Below are 17,006 nucleotides of genomic sequence, written 5' to 3'. Positions count from 1 at the left end.
TCCTTTGTGCACACCTCCTCTGACTATCCACTCTTCCTCTCCTCTCCCCACCTTCTCTCTCTGACCCTATAGCACCTGGTACCTGAATCTCCATCATAGCCCTAGTTGCACTGCACAGTCACTGCCTGCATGTACAACTTCCCTAGACAGTGAAGACAGGGGCTGTGTTTAATCATCTTTGTGTCTTCTGTGCCTAGCCCTGCTTCTGGCACGCTCTTCTCAACAGTGTGAAATGAATGCATGAATGAGTTGTGTGACCAGTTTCCTGCCACTGTGATGCAGTTTCCCAAGTCTCCCAGCTACACTCTGAACCCTTCCCAGCATCGGCTCCCGCACCACTCACCAGGCGGTCCCGAGTGAAGTGGAGGAGGTTGAGGCAGTTCATGCGGAAGCTGACGTCCTCCCAGTTGGAGGTCACAGCCACGACAGGCTTGGTGTTGTACCAGGGCACATAATGGTAGATGTTCCCTGAGACACAGAGACACATGGAGGGATGGGGTGTCTGGGGGATTCTGGGAGGTCTCTTCTCACTCTGCTCCCTCCGAGGACCTCTCTGGACCACTTCACCCTCAAAGATGCGACCTGCTAACAATGCTAACTGGAGCCCTCCAACTGGGAGGCTGGGCTGGGGCCCAGCTGAGAATGTGAGAATGTGTGCACTTTGACCCTTCATTGTCACATGGTCTTCCAGAGTCCCCAGTTTACAGTGGGAAAATCCAGGCTAGCAATGGGAAGCAGTTTCCCTGAGGTGGCACAGCCAGGCGGTCATAACGCAGGCGCCTAGCTCCAGAGCCCTGGGTTCTGAACCTCAAGCGAGACGCCAGGGGTAGGGGCATGGGGCACGCCTCTGGGTGGGACAGGGGCAGGGGGAACAAGTATAGATAAACACCGCTGATGGGTGCCACAGACTGGGTTCCCTCGTCATGTTCCTTATTGAAATGAGGTGGAAGCGAGACCAAACGTAAAGGATTCTGAACCACACTGCTGCCGAGTTGGCTTTAGAGGCAGAAATCCACAGAAAATGAACATTTAACATGCAGAAAATCTGTGAGGCAAGCGAAAGCCAAAGCTGACTTTTGTTCTCCAAATTTCTGGAAAGTTCTTGGAGAACCTGTGCTTTTCTTTGGCAACTATGGGAGGAACGGGGGGCAGAAGAGAAAGCCTAGGGCTGACCAGGGTGGGCAGTCTAACAGGGACCCACGTGCTACAGACTGGCTGTGTCCCCCCGGGAAAGGCGCACTCAAGTCCCAAACCGCAGGACCTTAGCATCTGGCCTTATTTGGGCGGGGGGTGGGGGGCTTTGCAGATGTAATGTGTTAGGATGAGGTCATACTGGAGCAGGGTGGGCCCTTAAGGACTGGGGTCCTTATAAGAAGGGAGACAGAGAGATGGCAGTTGAGTGAGGACAGACACAGGGAGACACCGTGTGAGAGCGGAGGCAGAGACTGGCAGGATGCAGCTGTGAGCCCAGGAACACCAAGGACCACAGCAACTGCCAGAAACCAGGAGGGAGCCATGGCCAGATTCTCCCTCAGAGCCCTCGGCAGGGATCAACACTGACACCCTGACTTTGAACTTCTGGCCTCCAGACGTGTGAAAGAATGAGTTTCTGTTGTCTAGAACCACCTGGCTTGTAGTACTTTGTTACGGCAGTCATACACCATACAGAGCACGAACTCCAAACCCTAAGCCATTGGGGGCCGGGGAATGAGAACTGACCCATCACGCAGGAGGGGACAGTGGGGAAGCTTGCCTGTCTCCAGTGTGGCTCTCTGGGTGGAGGGGAAGAAAATCTTCCCCCAAATTTGTAGCAAGTGGGGCCTCACGGACGTTGGCATTCGGTGCTTATGTTATCTGTGTAGCCTGAAGAGTGTCCAACAAAAAATTTAATTTAAAGTGGTCTCAAGTAGTTTGTTACCAGCCTGGGTAACGCAGCGAGACCCTGTCTCTGATTAGCCAACCATGGTGGCTCATACCTGTAGTCCTAGCTACTCAGGAGGCTGGGGTGGGCTTGAGCCCAGGAGTTTGAGGCTACAATGAGCCGTGATCATGCCACTGCACTGCAGCCTGGGTGACAGAGTGAGACCGTGTCTCAGCCAATCAATAAAACAAAGTGGTCATAAATAAATAAATAAAAATAAAGTGGTCCCTGCTTGGCAGTGTCCCAGGTAACTGGAATAAGCAAGCCAATCCTCTCTGGAGAATGAAACTTTAGCCAGACCTCAGAGAATGCCCACAAAGTTCCAAGAAAGTGAGCAGCTGAGAACCAGTGTACATACTCCTAACCCATCAACTCCACTCCTAGGTATACACCCAAGAGAAGGGCATATACAGTATCATTGAGACACATGGAGAAAAATGTTCATAGCAGCTCTCATCATAATAGCCAAAAGTTGGAAACAGCCAAAATATCTCTCAAAAAATCTCTTGGCCGGGTGCGGTGGCTCACGCCTGTAATCCCAGCACTTTGGGAGGCCGAGGCGGGAGAGGATCACCTGAGGTCTGGAGTTTGATACCAGCCTGGCCAACATGGCGAAACTCTGTCTCTACTAAAAATATAAAAAAAGAATTAGGCGAGTGTGGTGGTGGGCAGCTGTAATCCCAGCTACCTGGGAGGCTGAGGCAGGAGAATCACTTGAACCCAAGAGGCACAGGTTGCAGTGAGCCGAGATTGCACCACTGCACTCCAGCCTGGGCAACAGAGCCAGACTCCATCTCGAAAACAGCAACGAAAAAGGGCCAGGCACGGTGGCTCACACCTGTAATCCCAGCACTTTGGGAGGCCGAGGTGGGCAGATTACCTGAGGTTAGGAGTTCAAGACTAGCCTGAGCAACATGGTGAATCCCATCTCTATTAAAAATATGAAAATTAGCCGGGAGTGGTGGTGTGAGCCTGTAATCCCAGCTACTTTGGAGGCTGAGGCAGGAGAATCACTTGAACCCGAGAGGCGGTGCAGTGAGCCGAGATAACGCCCCTGCACTCCAGCCTGGGCAACAAAGTGAGACTCCTTCTCAAATAAATAAATAAATAAATAAATAAATAAATAAAATAAATAATCTCTCAAAAATCTCTCAGTAGTAGAAAGGATAAATTATGGTCTGTTCACACAATAGAATAATACACAGCAGTCAATGAATGAGCTATGACTATATCCTATGTCATCTGGATCTGTGAACACACTGCACAAATAGAACAGTGAACAAAAGAAACCAGATACAAAAGAATACACGATATGATTTTTTATATAATAATAATTATTATTTTTTAAAGAGGCAGGGCACGGCGGCTCACGCCTGCAATCCCAGTACTTTGGGAGGCTGAGGCCAGGAGTTCAAGGCTGCAGTGAACTATGGTCATGCCATGGAGGTGAGGAGTGGCTGTAGTTGAGGAAAGTGTTTTGAGCTGCATTTATGCATGCTTGATACTTGCTCCTTTCATCCAAATGATCTAGAGGGCCTTGGTGGGGTGGGGTGGGCACAGGGGCCTCTGGAGTGCTCCAGCTCCATGATCCGAGTGCTATTACAAGGGCACGTTTGCTTTGTGATAATTCAGTGAACTTGACACTTTGGTTTATGTACTTTTCCATAGGTATGTTCTACTTGAATTGAAAGTTTACTTAAGAAATTAAAAAATAGTGGGGCAAAACACCCAAAATCAGTATGTAAAATATAGTGTGTCAAAGATGGAAAATGCTAAGGAGAAAAGTGGGGAAGGGAAAAAGGGAGATGCCGAGTAATTTAAATAGAATGGTCACCTAAGGACTTTCTACGAAGATCTAGAAGAAATCATCTAGAATGCAGCCCAGAGAGAGGACAAGATGAAAAATATGGAAGAGATTTAAAAATATGAAGGACAGAATGAGAAGGTCCACAGAGGACAGAGTGAGTTCCGGAAGGAGATACAGTGGGGAAGAGGTGATTTTCAAAGGGAAAATATAATTTTCCGGGATTTTTGGAAGACACTAGTTTCAGACCCTGGCCTTTGAGTGAAAGACTGGAATGATAAATAAGCAGAGATGCATGCCTGGGGCTCTCAGTGTGAGGATACACAACAGCAACTTTCCTCTCCTACTCTTGGAGAACTTACAAAAGCAACAAGGAGAAGGAAAATAACTCAATTTTCAGCAAACCAAGGAGACAGATATAATCTGCAGACTCAAAATACACGTAAGGACTGCCAAAAGCAACTGTGACCGCCACCGACGCCAAGGGGTGAAGCGCAGCAGCAGCAGCCACCTGCGGGACGCGACTAGCAAGACAGACAGCGGGAAGCATGCCGAGTAGGGGCAGATTGCAGAAAGTGCCAGCAAAAACACACTCCCTGAAGGAGCTCAGGAGCTCATGAGGCAATGTGAGCCCGCAAACTTCAGAAAACAAGAAGAAGAAAAAACAATAACAGAGATGGGAAGGTAACATAAGTAGTCCACGGGAGATTAGACGCTACAGACAATTCAGTGAGGGGCATGGAAATAAGGATAGAAATAAGAAAAGTAACCGAAATGAAATGGAAAGAATAGGTCAAAAAAGGATCAGGGAGAAAATGACAGATACAGATAAAACCAAGGAAAATCACTAAACCCATAAACGGAGCCTCTGATGTAGAAAATTAAACAATGGAACAGAGTAAGTATTTTAACATGTAACCTAGGAAAACACATGAGGAAAGGATGGTCTTTTTAACAAATGGTGCTTGAACAACTGGATATTCACATGCAAATTAATTCAAAATGAATCATACGGATAAGTGTAAGAAGTAAAACTGTAAAAACTACAGGTGTGGCCGGGCACGACGGCTCATGCCTGTAATCCCAGCACTTTGGGAGGCCGAGGCGGGTGGATCACGAGGTCACGAGATCGAGACCAGCCTGACCAACATGGTGAAACCCCGTCTCCACTAAAAATAGAAAAATTAGCTGGGCGTGGTGGCACGCGCCTGTAATCACAGCTACTCGGGAGGCTGAGGCAGGAGAATTGCTTGAACCTGGGAAGTGGATGTTGCAGTGAGCCAAGATCGTGCCTCTGCACTCCAGCCTGGTGACGGAGCGAGACTCCATCTCAAAAAACAAAACAAAACAAAACAAAAAAACTATAGGTATGTGTCACCCTGCCCAGCTAATTTTTAAAAAAATTTCTGTAGGATCTCGCCATGTTGCCCAGGCTGGTCTTGAACTCCTGGGCTCAAGTGATCTGCCTCAGCCTCCCAAAGTGCTGGGATTACAGGTGTGAGCCACCACACCCAGCCAAAACTAGAAAACTTAGAAGAAAAAATAGGAGAAAAATCTTCACAATCATGAGTTAACCAAAGAGTTCTTAGATATAACGCCATAAAACAAAAAATAAATTGGATTTTATCAAATTAAAAATGTTGGCACTCCAAAAGACACTACTAAGAAAACGAAAAGACAAGCCACAGACTATTTGCAAATCACATATCTGGTACAGGACTTGTATTCAGAATATATAATGAATTCTTGCAACTCAATAATAAGAGAAACAACCCAATTTAAAAACAGGCAACACATTTGAATAGACATATCACTAAAGAAGATAAATGAATGATTAATGAGCACATGAAAAGATGTGGCCAGGCACAGTGACTCATGCCTGTAATCCCAGCACTTTGGGAGGCCAAGGTGGGTGGATTGCTTGAGCCCAGGAGTTCAAGAACAGCCTGGACAAAATGGAGAAACTCCGTCTCTACTAAAAATACAAAAATTAGCCAGGTGTGGTGGTGCGCGCCTGTAGTCCCAGCTACTCGGGAGTCAGGTGGGAGGATCACCTGAGCCCTGGAAGCAGAGATTGCAGTGAGCCGTGATTGCACCACTGCACTCCAGCTTGAGTGTCAGAGTGAGACCCTGTCTCAAAGAATAGAAAATAAAAATAGGCCGAGTGCAGTGGCTCACACCTGTAATCCCAGCACTTTGGGAGGCCGAGGTGGGTGGATCGCTTGAGCCCAGGAGTTTTGAGACCAGCCTGGGCAACATGGTGAAACCCTGTCTCTACGAAAAATACAAAAACTAGCTGGGCGTGGTGGCACATGCCTGTGGTCCCAGCTACTTGGTGGGGCTGAGGAAAGAGAATTGCTTGAACCCAGGAGGCGGGTGGAGGTTGCAGTGAGCCGGGATTGCCCCACTGCACTCCAGCCTGGGCGTCAGAGCGAGATTCCGTCTCAAAAAATAAATCAATAAATAATATAAAAAAAAAAAAAGAAAAGATGCTCATTGTCATTACATGAAATGCAGATTAAAACAACGATGAGGTACCACTGTGTGCCTACTATAATAAATAAAGACAGATAATAAATGAGAAACTGAAATCATCTTACATTGCTAGGAGAATATAAAATAGTGTGGCCACTTTAGAAAAGCTTGGCAGTTTCTTAAAAAGCCATTCCACTTAAAGACTTGTATACGAATGTTCACAGCAGCTTTATTCTTTTTTTTTTTTTTTTTGAGACAGAGTTTCGCTCTTGTTGCCCAGGCTGGAGTGCAATGGTGCGATCTCAGCTCACTGCAACCTCCGCCTCCTGGGTTCAAGTCATACCCCTGTCTCAGCCTCCTGAGTAGCTGGGATTACAGGCATGTGCCACCATGCCCGGGTAATTTTGTATTTTTAGTAGAGACGGGGTTTCACCATGTTGGTCAGGCTGGTCTCGAACTCCCGACCTCAGGTGATCCACCCACCTCGGCCTCCCAAAGTGCTGGGATTACAGGAGTGAGCCACCATGCCCGGCCAGCTTTATTCTTAATAGCTAAGAAGTGGGAACAATGCCCATCAACTGATGAATGGATTAACAAATGATGGATGGTACACCCATAGGATGGAATACTATTTGGCAATGAAAAGGAATGGAGTACTGATACACGCTGCATCATGGATAAACCTGGAAAACATTATGCCAAGTGAAGGAAGCCAGATGCAAAAGATGACATATTGTATAATTTCATTTATATGAAATATCCAGGAAAAGTAAATATGCAGAGACAAAAGTAGATTAGTAGTTGTGTGGACCTGGGGGTGGGAACAGGGGAGTGACTACAAAACAAGAGAATTCTGTGGTATGTAAATTACATCATTAAATAAATTACTAACAAAATAAGATTTTACTCATCAACATAGATGCAAAAGCCTCAACAAAATATTAGCAAGCCAATTCCAGAATGTATAATAAAGATAGGACGGGCATGGTGACTCATGCCTGTAATCCCAGCACTTTAGGAAGCTGAGGCAAGCGGATGACCTGAGGTCAGGAGTTCGAGACCAGCCTGGCCAAGATGGCAAAACCCCATCTTTACTAAAAATACAAAAATTAGCTGGGCGTGGTGGCACACTCCTGTAATCCCAGTTACTGGGGAGGCTGAGGCAGGAGTATCACTTGAACCCGGGAACCCAAGAGGCAGACCACTGCACTCTAGCTTGGGCGACAGAGTGAGACTCCGACCCAAAAATATTTTTAAAAAGGTATAACAAAGATAATGTAAGGTATCAATGCAATTATACTGTAGTTAATTGCATGGTATATTACATATAATAAAACAATTATTTCTGTGAGGTAGCATATTATTAACTCAAAGTAGACTATCATGAATTAAAGGTCAATATTGTAATTCCTTGAGCAACCACTAAAAATAATCCAAAGATACATATTGTCAATAGATAGAATGTAATACTAAAAGCAAAACAAAAAATACCTGATGAAAACAAAAGAACACAGGAAATTCCAGTGGCCTTTTTTGTAGAAATTGTTGAGCTTATGCTAAAATAGGAAAATGGGAAGTAACGCATTTTCAACCAAAGTCCAACCCAAAGACTTGTACAATAGCCAAAATTATTTTGTAAAAGAACTAGGCCGGGCCCGGTGGCTCACGCCTGTAATTCCAGCACTTTGGGAGGCTGAGGCGGGCAGATCACCTGAGGTCGGGAGTTCGAGACCAGCCTGATCAACATGGATAAACTCCATCTCTACTAAAAATACAAAATTAGGCATGGTGGCACATGCCTGTAATCCCAGCTACTTGGGAGGCTGAGGCAGGAGAATCGCTTGAACCCAGGAGGCAGAGGTTGTGGTGGATAAGGACAGGCAAATAGATCAATATAGTTAACTGACTTTCAACAAAGGTGGCAAAGTAATTCAATGTGGGACTGAATAGTCTTTCAGGCAAATGGTGCTCGACTGGTTATCTGTATAGAGAAAAATAATCTCAATTCCTCCCTCATACCATATGCAAAAATTAAGTCAAATTGGATCATAAACCCAAACAAAAAAGATAAAATGATAAAGCTTGTAGAATGAAACAGAGGAGACAATTTTCATGATCTTGAGATAGACGTATTTCTTAGACCACATAATCTACTAACTATAAAATTAAAGATAATCAACAGGGCTGGGCGCAGTGGCTCACACCTGTAATACCAGCACTTTGGGAGGCCAAGCGGGGTGGACTGCTTGAGCTCGGGAGTTTGAGAGCAACATGCGCAACATGGTGAAATCCCATCTCTATGAAAAATTAGCTGGGCGTGGTGGTGCTAGCCTGGGCCACATGGTGAGACCCTGTCTCCATAAACAATTTTAAAAATAGGCTGGGCACAGTGTCTCATGCCTGTAATCCTAGCACTTTGGGAGGCCAAGGCGGACAGATCACTTGAGGTCAGGAGTTCAAGGCCAGCCTGGCCAACATGGCAAAACCCCATCTCTACTAAAAATACAAAAATTAGCCGGGCATGGTGGCAGGCGCCTGTAATCCCAGCTACTTGGGAGGCTGAAGCAGGAGAATCGCTTGAACCTGGGAGGTGGAGGTTGCAGTGAGCTGAGATTGCACCATTGCACTCCCTCCTGGACAACAGAACAAGATTCCATCTCAAAAAAAATTAATTAATTATTTTTTTTAAAAAAAGGCTGGGCAATATCAAGTACTGGTGAGAACGTAGAGTAACAGGAATTCTCATACCATGCTGAGGAGAGTGTGATTTGGTATAATCACTTTTGCTTTGAGTTTCTTTTCCACTCCTAGGTATATAATTTAGAGGAAGTCTTGCACTTGTAACCAGGAGACTTGCACAAGAATGTTTATAACAAAATTACTATAATAGCAAAAAAAGATACAACCTAAATGCCTACATATACCACACACTTTGTGGTATAATCACACAGTGGAATTTATGCAGAAGTGAAAATGAACTGTAGTACACATACCCACATACGAAGTTCAATGTTGAGCAGAAGATTTAAGACAGATGAATACAGACCGAAACAGTCCATTTATGTAAAATATAAAAACAGTATCATGTTTAGGATTTCATTCATAGGTGAAGAATTAAAAAGAAAAGCAAGAAGGTGATTAATACAGGAGTCAGGGTCATGGTTACTTGTTGGGTGAAGGAATCTGGGAAGAGCAAACAGGGACCCTTTCTAAGATGTTAGTTTTCTATATTTTAAGCTGGGTGGTGAGTTCATGGGTACTCACTTTATTATTTTTTTTTTTGGTTTTTGGTTAAACAGGGTCTCACTCTGTCACCCAGGCTGGAGTGCAGTGGTGTGATCTTGGCTCACTGCAACCTCTGCCTCCCAGGCTCAGGTGATCCTCCCACCTCAGCCTCCCTCATTTTATTATTCTTCTTTAAACTGTACATACACATTTCATATGCTTTTTTTTATATTTCATAATACAAAAATCAAGTAGACATGCTAAGTGAAAGCCATTCACAAAGAACCACATATTACATGTTCCATATATGATATGTCTGGAATAGGAACATCTACAATCACAGAAAGTAGATGGCCGGGTGCGGTGGCTCATGCCTGTAATCCCAGCACTTTGGGAGACCGAGGTGGGTGGATCACCTGAGGCTGGGAGATCGAGACCATCCTGGCTAACATGGTGAAATCCCATCTCTACTAAAAATACAAAAGATTAGCCAGGTGTAGTGGTGGGCGCCTGTAGTCCCAGCTACTAGGGAGGCTGGGGCAGGAGAATCGCTTGAACCCAGGAGGCGGAGGTTGCAGTGAGCCGAGATTGCACCACTGCACTCCAGCCTGGGCAACAGAGAGACACTCTGTCTCAAAACAAAACAAAACAAAACAAAAAAACAAAAAGAAAGATTAGTGGTTGCCCAGGGCTGGGGAGGTGGGAGATAAATGGGGGGTGACTGCCAATGGGCATAGGGTTCCTTTTCCAGATGAGGAAATGTTCTAAAATTGATTGTGGTGATGGTCGTACGACTCTGTGAATATATGAAAAAACTATTGTACAAACTGAAATGGGCGAATTGTATGGCTTGTGAATTATATCTCAATAAAGCTTTTTTAAAAGACAGGTAGGGAAGTGGGATGCCCAGAAAGGCTCAGAATGGGTGATGACACGGTAAAGATGAAAAAGGTGAAAGTGAGACAGCAGCGCTCTGCAGCAGTGGTTCTCGAACTGGAGTATGCACCCCAGTCACCTGAGGGCCTGATAAAACACAGACTGTGGGGCCTCTTCCCCAGGTTATTGGATTCTCTAGGGCTAGCGTGGGGTCAAGAATCTGCATTTCTAACAAGTTTCCAGGTGATGCGGATGCTGCTGGCCCAGGGCTTGCTCTCTGAGAGCCGCTGCTCTATAGTGCCCAATATAGATGTGCAATAAGTATATATTGGATGAGTGAATGAACGGCTGGAGGGGTAGTTGGTTGGATGTTGGGGTAAGTGGGTGGGTGAGAGTTGAATGGCTGAATGGATAGATAAAAAATAGATGGATGAGTGAATTGATGGGTGGAGGATGGATGGATGAGAGGTGGTTCAGAGTAGGGGAAAAGATGGAGTTGGGGTTGGTGAAGTTGCAGTGTGGAAAGCAGTGTAGAGAAGGACTTCATGTCAAGACCTAGTTTCTTTTTTTTTTTTTTTTTTCGAGATAGACTTTTGCTCTTGTTGCACAGGCTGGAGTGCAATGGCGCAATCTCGGCTCACCGCAACCTCCGCCTCCCAGGTTCAAGCAATTCTCCCGCCTCAGCCTCCTGAGTAGCTGGGATTACAGGCATGCGCCATCATGCCTGGTTAATTTTTTTTGTATTTTTAGTAGAGACGGGGTTTCTCCATGTTGGTCAGGCTGGTCTCGAACTCCTGATCTCAGGTGATCCGCCCACCTCGGCCTCCCAAAGTGCTGGGATTACAAGCGTGAGCCACGACGCCCAACCAAGACCTAGTTTCAACTCATGGGTTCACCACCTGCTTGCTATACAGTTTGGCAAATGGCTTCACCTCCCTGAACCTCATTTTTTCATGTGTGAAATATAGGTAAATAATGCCTATGAATCTTCCATGAGCTAACACCCCTGAAAGAGCCTAGCACAGGGCCTGGCATGCAGTGGCTGCTCTCTACTCATTGCCTGAATCTGACAATTACCATCATATATCACTGGGCTGTACTGTGTGCTTGAGACTAGAGGCTTGTAATTCAGGTCCATCTTGTTCCCATAGTGACCGATGCTGACCTCGAAATGGATCAGGTCTTTAAAGTTGGGCATCATGGTACAGGAGAGGAAGATGACGCACAGCCCATACTTTTGGCGGTTCTGGTGCTTCTGAAACAGTAACCGCCCCCACCCCCCATCCCCAGTACATAAGCCAAGGGTTATATTGACAGGCAGGGAGGCAAGGATGAGGTATCTTTCTTTCAAAGCCATCTTCCCTTCTCTCCCTCTCAAAGGCCTTCAGAGGCTCCCTCGCACCCTGCTGATCCAGGGCAGTTCCTCCAGGACTTCCATCACCTGGCCCCTCCACCCAGCCAGCCTTGGCTCCCCCCCTTCCTGAAATCAGGTGGCTGGGGATGGGGGTGGTCTCCTCCCTTGTCACGGTAGGCTCTGAATTGGGCCACCCCATCCCCATTCCAAGTAGAGATTCTTCTTCCTTTTTGCCTAAACCCTTTCCCTCAGAAGACACAACGTGGATAGGGGTGTAGGGCTGAGGTTTTACACACACACACACACACACACACACACACACACACACACACATTCATACTCCCAGAAAGGTTGAACCTTCCCACTTCCTGCTCCGGCTGCCCACTATCCCAACTTCGGCTGTTCTCACCAAGTGCTTGCTTGGGCCTCCTGTCCATCGTATCAGCCCCTCTTGTTTCTGTTGCCAACCTCTGTCCCATTCTTGCATTCCCCCAGTCTGTTCACTAGCTCAGGTTTTCCCTATTGAAAAAAAATAACTTTCCTTCTCCCATCTGAACCCCTATTTAGCTACCACCTGTTCTCATTTCCTTTCACGTTAAAAAAATTTACTTTTGAGGCCGGGCGCGGTGGCTCATGCCTGTAATCCCAGCACTTTGGGAGGCTGAGGCGGGTGGATCATGAGGTCAAGAGATCGAGACCATCCTGGCCAATGTAGTGAAACCCCGTCTCTACTAAAAATACAAAATTAGCCGGGCGTGGTGGTGGATGCCTATAATCCCAGATACTCAGGAGGCTGAGGCAGGAGAATTGCTTGAATCCAGGAGATGGAGGTTGTGGTGAGCTGAGATCGCCTCATTGCACTCCAGCCTGGGCAACAAGAGCGAAACTCCATCTCAAAAAAAAAAAAAATTTACTTTTTTTTTTTTTTAGAGATGTGGTTTCACTATGTTACCCAGGCTGGTCTCATACTCCTGGGGCTCAAGCAATCCTCCTATCTCAGCCTCCCATGCCCAGCTTTTCAATCAGGTTTCTTAGAAGGTTTGTCTCTGTGCACCAGCTCCTACCTCTCCCTCCCATATATGGTAGCCCAGCTTCTCTCCTGACCCAAGGCTACTGACATCTTTCTAATAACCAGCAGATATCTCTCAGTCCTCACGCTTTCTCTCTGCCACATTAGAGATTGCTGGTCACTCCTTTCTGCAAATCTCCACTCCTGAGTCCGCCTCTGCAGGCTCCTGTCCAAACTCTTCTGCAAATCCCTTCTCCTCTTTCACCCGCCTCTTAGACTGTGGCATCCTCATAGCTTCCCTCTCCTTTCATTCCACCTACTCTCCTCGGGCAATTTCTTCCACTACCACAGGTTCAAACCTTGGTGTGTTGATGTCACACCCCTGTATCTAGCAGGCTCCAGAGCTGGTCTATGTGGATGTCTCACACCACATGTCAGAGATGGGTTTCATTTCCCTCATACCTGCTCCTTCTTTAGAGAGCCCACCTTGGTGCATCGTACCCCTGACCACCTCATCACCCATAGCAGAAAATGGGCCTCAGTAAGGGGAGTCAGCCTCACGTCTTACGTTCTGTTGGTCACTGGCTCTGGCCATTCTGTTTCCAAAGGGTCTCTGAAACCTACCCACCTCCTCTCTAGCTCTCTGGCAACAAGGCTGTATTCCTGTTTCTCTTGACTGGGTGACACCAACTTACTCTCCTCCAGTCTATTGTTACTGCTCCTCCTGCCCCTTCCTGCCTCAGTAAGTAGTCCTCCACTGGCTTCAGGAAGAAACCCAAACCCCTTAGATTGTTTTACAAAGCCCTGAGAAACTAGGTCATGAATTAACACAATTTCTCCTTAACCATATCAGGGATTCCTTCTTTTTTTTTTGAGATGGAGTCTTGCTCTGTCACCCAGGCTGGAGTGCAGTGGCATGATACTGGCTCACTGCAGCCTCCACCTCCTGGGTTCAAGAAATCCTCCTACCTCAGCCTCCCAAGTAGCTGGGACTACAGGCGCAAACCACCATGCCTGGGTAATTTTTGTATTTTTTTGGTAGAGATGAGGTTTTGCCATATTGGCCAGGCTGGTCTTGAACTCCTGACCCCAAGTGATCCACCCGCCTGAGCCTCCCAAAGTGCTGGGATTACAGGTGTGAGCCATCGCGCCCGGCCAAGATTAGGCATTTCTTTTTTTTTTTTTTCAGACGGAGTCTTGCTTTGTTGCCCAGCCTGGAGGGCAGTGGCACAATCTCTGCCCACTGCAACCTCCACCTCCCGGGCTCAAGTGATTCTCCTGCCTCAGCCTCCCTAGTAGCTGGGACTACAGGCATGTGCCACCATGCCCAGCTAAATTTTTTTTTTTTTTTTTTTTTTAGTAGAGACAGGGTTTCACCATGTTGCCCAGGCTGGTCTCAAACTCCTGGACTCAAGTGATCCTCCCTCCTTGGTCTCCCAAAGTGCTGGGATTACAGGCGTGAGCCACAGCGCCTGGGCCAGATTAGGCATTTCTTAAACTGAAACCTTATCTTTTCAATCAGGGTCCCCCAACCACCGGGATTTGGTGCAGCATGAAGCCACTAGCAGGGGCTTAGTAAACAATCAGGCCGATTGATCAAGCATCCTTACACACTCAACAGCCAGTGGCCAGGGCCTCTTTACACGGTCAGAAACTGGGATCCACGGTAGATCCGGGGCAGACAGGGCTCTTGTTTTTCCCTGGGTTACCTGTTTCCCGCAGTTACCTCTATCCTGGTCACTTCATGGGAGAGATCCTTTATCGTGGAGTCTTGATAGGACTTGATTTGGGTGATCAACTCCAGGAAGACTCGGCCTCGATAGGCTAAACCATCCTTAACAGAGTCGGGAATACACTAGGGCAAGCGAGAGGAAAACGGAGAAAAGGGGTGAGAGAAAAAGAACCGGCCAATCTCCTTTGAAACCCCTGAGGCAAAGACAAGGTTGTCCAATCACTGCCTGCCCGGGGCTTACTCCAACCACAATCTCGGAGAAGAATTCCAGAAACCTCCACGCCGGGAAACCTCTGGGTATTGAGCCCTCTCCTGCGCCCTGGGATCCTGCCTGCCCCATGGAGGACCGTGCTCCCACCGTGCTGCCGGCTGGGTGGTAACTGTGATGACCACTGAGTTGGTGCTACCCGCCTGGCCAATCAGAGCTTGCCCCGCCTCCTTGGCAACTGTGATCCAAGGGGAGCACACATGACCTAAGGAGGCCAATTAGAATGCTTCTCTGGCCTTCCGTGCTGGAGGCTGTGTGGTGAGGTTCCCAGCCCGGAAGCCTGACTGAGGCAGGAGGGAATGAGGCGGGGAGGGGGCGGAAGGAGAGTGAGGGCCTCCCACTGGCCTTGAGGACCAATGCCTGTGGTTCTTCCTCAGCATCCTTCCCTGCCTCGTTCCTTCCCAGGGCCTCTTTGCACAGTCAGAAACTGGGATCCACAGTAGATCCCGGCAACAGGGCTCTTGTTTTTCCCTGGGTTTAAGCCAGTTCGAGTTGGGTTTCTGGCATTTACCGCCATTCCTGAATAACCTCATGCTTCCTCACACTTGCCTGTGCTGTGTCCTCCGTCCTTCGCGCCGTTCCCACCTGCTGAAAATCTTACCATGGTCTCCTCTCAAAGCCCCTTCCTCAGGGAAAGCCCAGAGCTTCCGCCTGCTCCTTTCTCGTGCCCCCACGCCTGTCCCACATGCACGTGGCTGCTCATGGACAGGCTTCACGTCCTCCACAAGACCCCGAGGGACAGAAACCAGGGCCGGGGCCTCGGGGCACGTCCCAGGCACCAGTGCTTTACATGGGGAAGCTCTACCTCCACTGTCCCCTAGAGCTGATGTGAGAAGCTTACAGCGCCTTCTTCCTGGATCCTGAAAGGGGCCTTTTTACCCCCGTGCAGAGTCAGGAAGCTGGGGCCAAAGCAGGGCAGGAAGCCAGAGTACACTCCTGGAAGGAGAGAGAGTGAGAAGGGTCGGACGCAGGACGAGGGGCGTGGGAAGTGGGCTCGAGGCTTTGCTTGCCTTCTATCTCTTCTCCGGTGGACGAGATCTGGTTGAGGGACAGGCTGGCAGTCCCAATCTCATCCGGGCAGTCCTTCCTGCGGCTGGAGAGAAACACACTCCTCAGGCTGAGCCCCCGGCCCAGCTCTCATTTCTTCCTTCCCTGTGTGCTTCAGCCTCCACCAGGTTGCTCACCAGTCCAAGACTCTAAACTTGATGTAGCTGGAGAGGCAGGGTAGCTGTGGAGGGAAGGAGAGAGGAGCGGTGGGTACACATTGGGATGGTCTGGCCCTCGTGGAGGTTTTAAGAACAGGTAGGGAGTCGCGGGTCTGGGAGCAAGTCCTGGCTCAGTTACCAGTGAGCCACTTCATCATAGAAAAGCTGGATTTCGAACCAAGCTAATCGAGCTTTGGCTGTAGGGCCTCTTATTTGTTTTCTGGGGGTTTGCTTTGTTTTGTTTCAGACAGGACGCTGCTCTGTCACCCAGACTGGAGTGCAGTGGCATGACCATAGCTCATTGCAGCCTACACCTCTCAGGCTCAAATGATCCTCCCGCCTCAGCCTCCTGAGTAGCTGGGACTACAGGCACATGCCGCCAAGCCCAGATAATTAAAAACAATTTTTTTTTTTTTTTTTTTTTTTTTGTAGAGACAGGTGCCTTACTATGTTGCCCAAGCTGGTCTCGAACTCCTGGGCAACAGCAATCCTCTTGCGTCAGGCTCTCAAAATGTTGGGATTATAGGTGTGAGCCACCTCGCCCAGCTGGGCCTCCCATTTGAATGGGCCCCTTGCAAGGTCCTGAGAGGGGCCTGGAACTTGTCACATGATCGTTTTGTATTTTTGTTTTTAAAATGGCCCTCTGGCCAAGCATGGTGGCTCACACCTGTAATCCCAGCACTTTGGGGGCTGAAGCGGGCAGATCACTTGAGCAGCCTGGGCAACATGATGAAATCCTCTCTCTACAAAAAATATAAAAATTAGCTGGATGTGGTGGCACTCACCTATAGTCCCAGCTACTCAGGAGGCTGAGGTGGGAGGATTGCTTGAGCCCGTGAGGTTGAGGCTACAGTGAACCATGATCGTGCCACTGCACTCCAACCTGGGCGACAGAGTGAGACCTTGTTTCAAAAAAGAAAAAAAAGTCCCCTAATTGCATAAGCTTCAGGCCCCTCTGACACCTGAGTCTGCCCTGACTGTGGGCTGGTAGATATCACTGTCCTCGCACAGCCCCTCGCAGTCTGAATGCACATTCATCAACCCATCTCATGGAAAGGCCGTGGGCCTGGAATGTCTTCATCATGTCTAGCCATCAACTGTTTAAACAGCAGTATGTCTGTATTATTTATTCTCCTC

The 17,006-nt window shown here is 47.9% G+C and overlaps 1 protein-coding gene across 10 annotated transcripts in view; it reads right to left on the bottom strand.

Moving 5' to 3' along the window:
• Nucleotides 1-17,006, bottom strand: part of FER1L5 (fer-1 like family member 5) — a 66,418-nt gene that overhangs the window by 20,053 nt on the left and 29,359 nt on the right. For all 10 annotated transcript variants that reach the window (XM_054475897.2, XM_063649080.1, XM_063649081.1 and 7 more), the window contains 6 exons: nt 15,849-15,892; nt 15,675-15,757; nt 15,506-15,600; nt 14,391-14,519; nt 11,379-11,556; nt 344-468 (listed from right to left, as the gene is read on the bottom strand). In XM_054475897.2, the coding sequence (XP_054331872.1) occupies nt 344-468; nt 11,379-11,556; nt 14,391-14,519; nt 15,506-15,600; nt 15,675-15,757; nt 15,849-15,892 (654 nt within the window). The remainder of the gene's footprint in view (nt 1-343; nt 469-11,378; nt 11,557-14,390; nt 14,520-15,505; nt 15,601-15,674; nt 15,758-15,848; nt 15,893-17,006) is intronic.

Source organism: Pongo pygmaeus, chromosome 12 (assembly GCF_028885625.2).
Source record: "Pongo pygmaeus isolate AG05252 chromosome 12, NHGRI_mPonPyg2-v2.0_pri, whole genome shotgun sequence".
Taxonomy (NCBI): domain Eukaryota; kingdom Metazoa; phylum Chordata; class Mammalia; order Primates; family Hominidae; genus Pongo; species Pongo pygmaeus.
The sequence above is the reverse complement of the archived record's forward strand: the minus strand, read 5'-3'. Positions and strand labels throughout refer to the sequence as shown.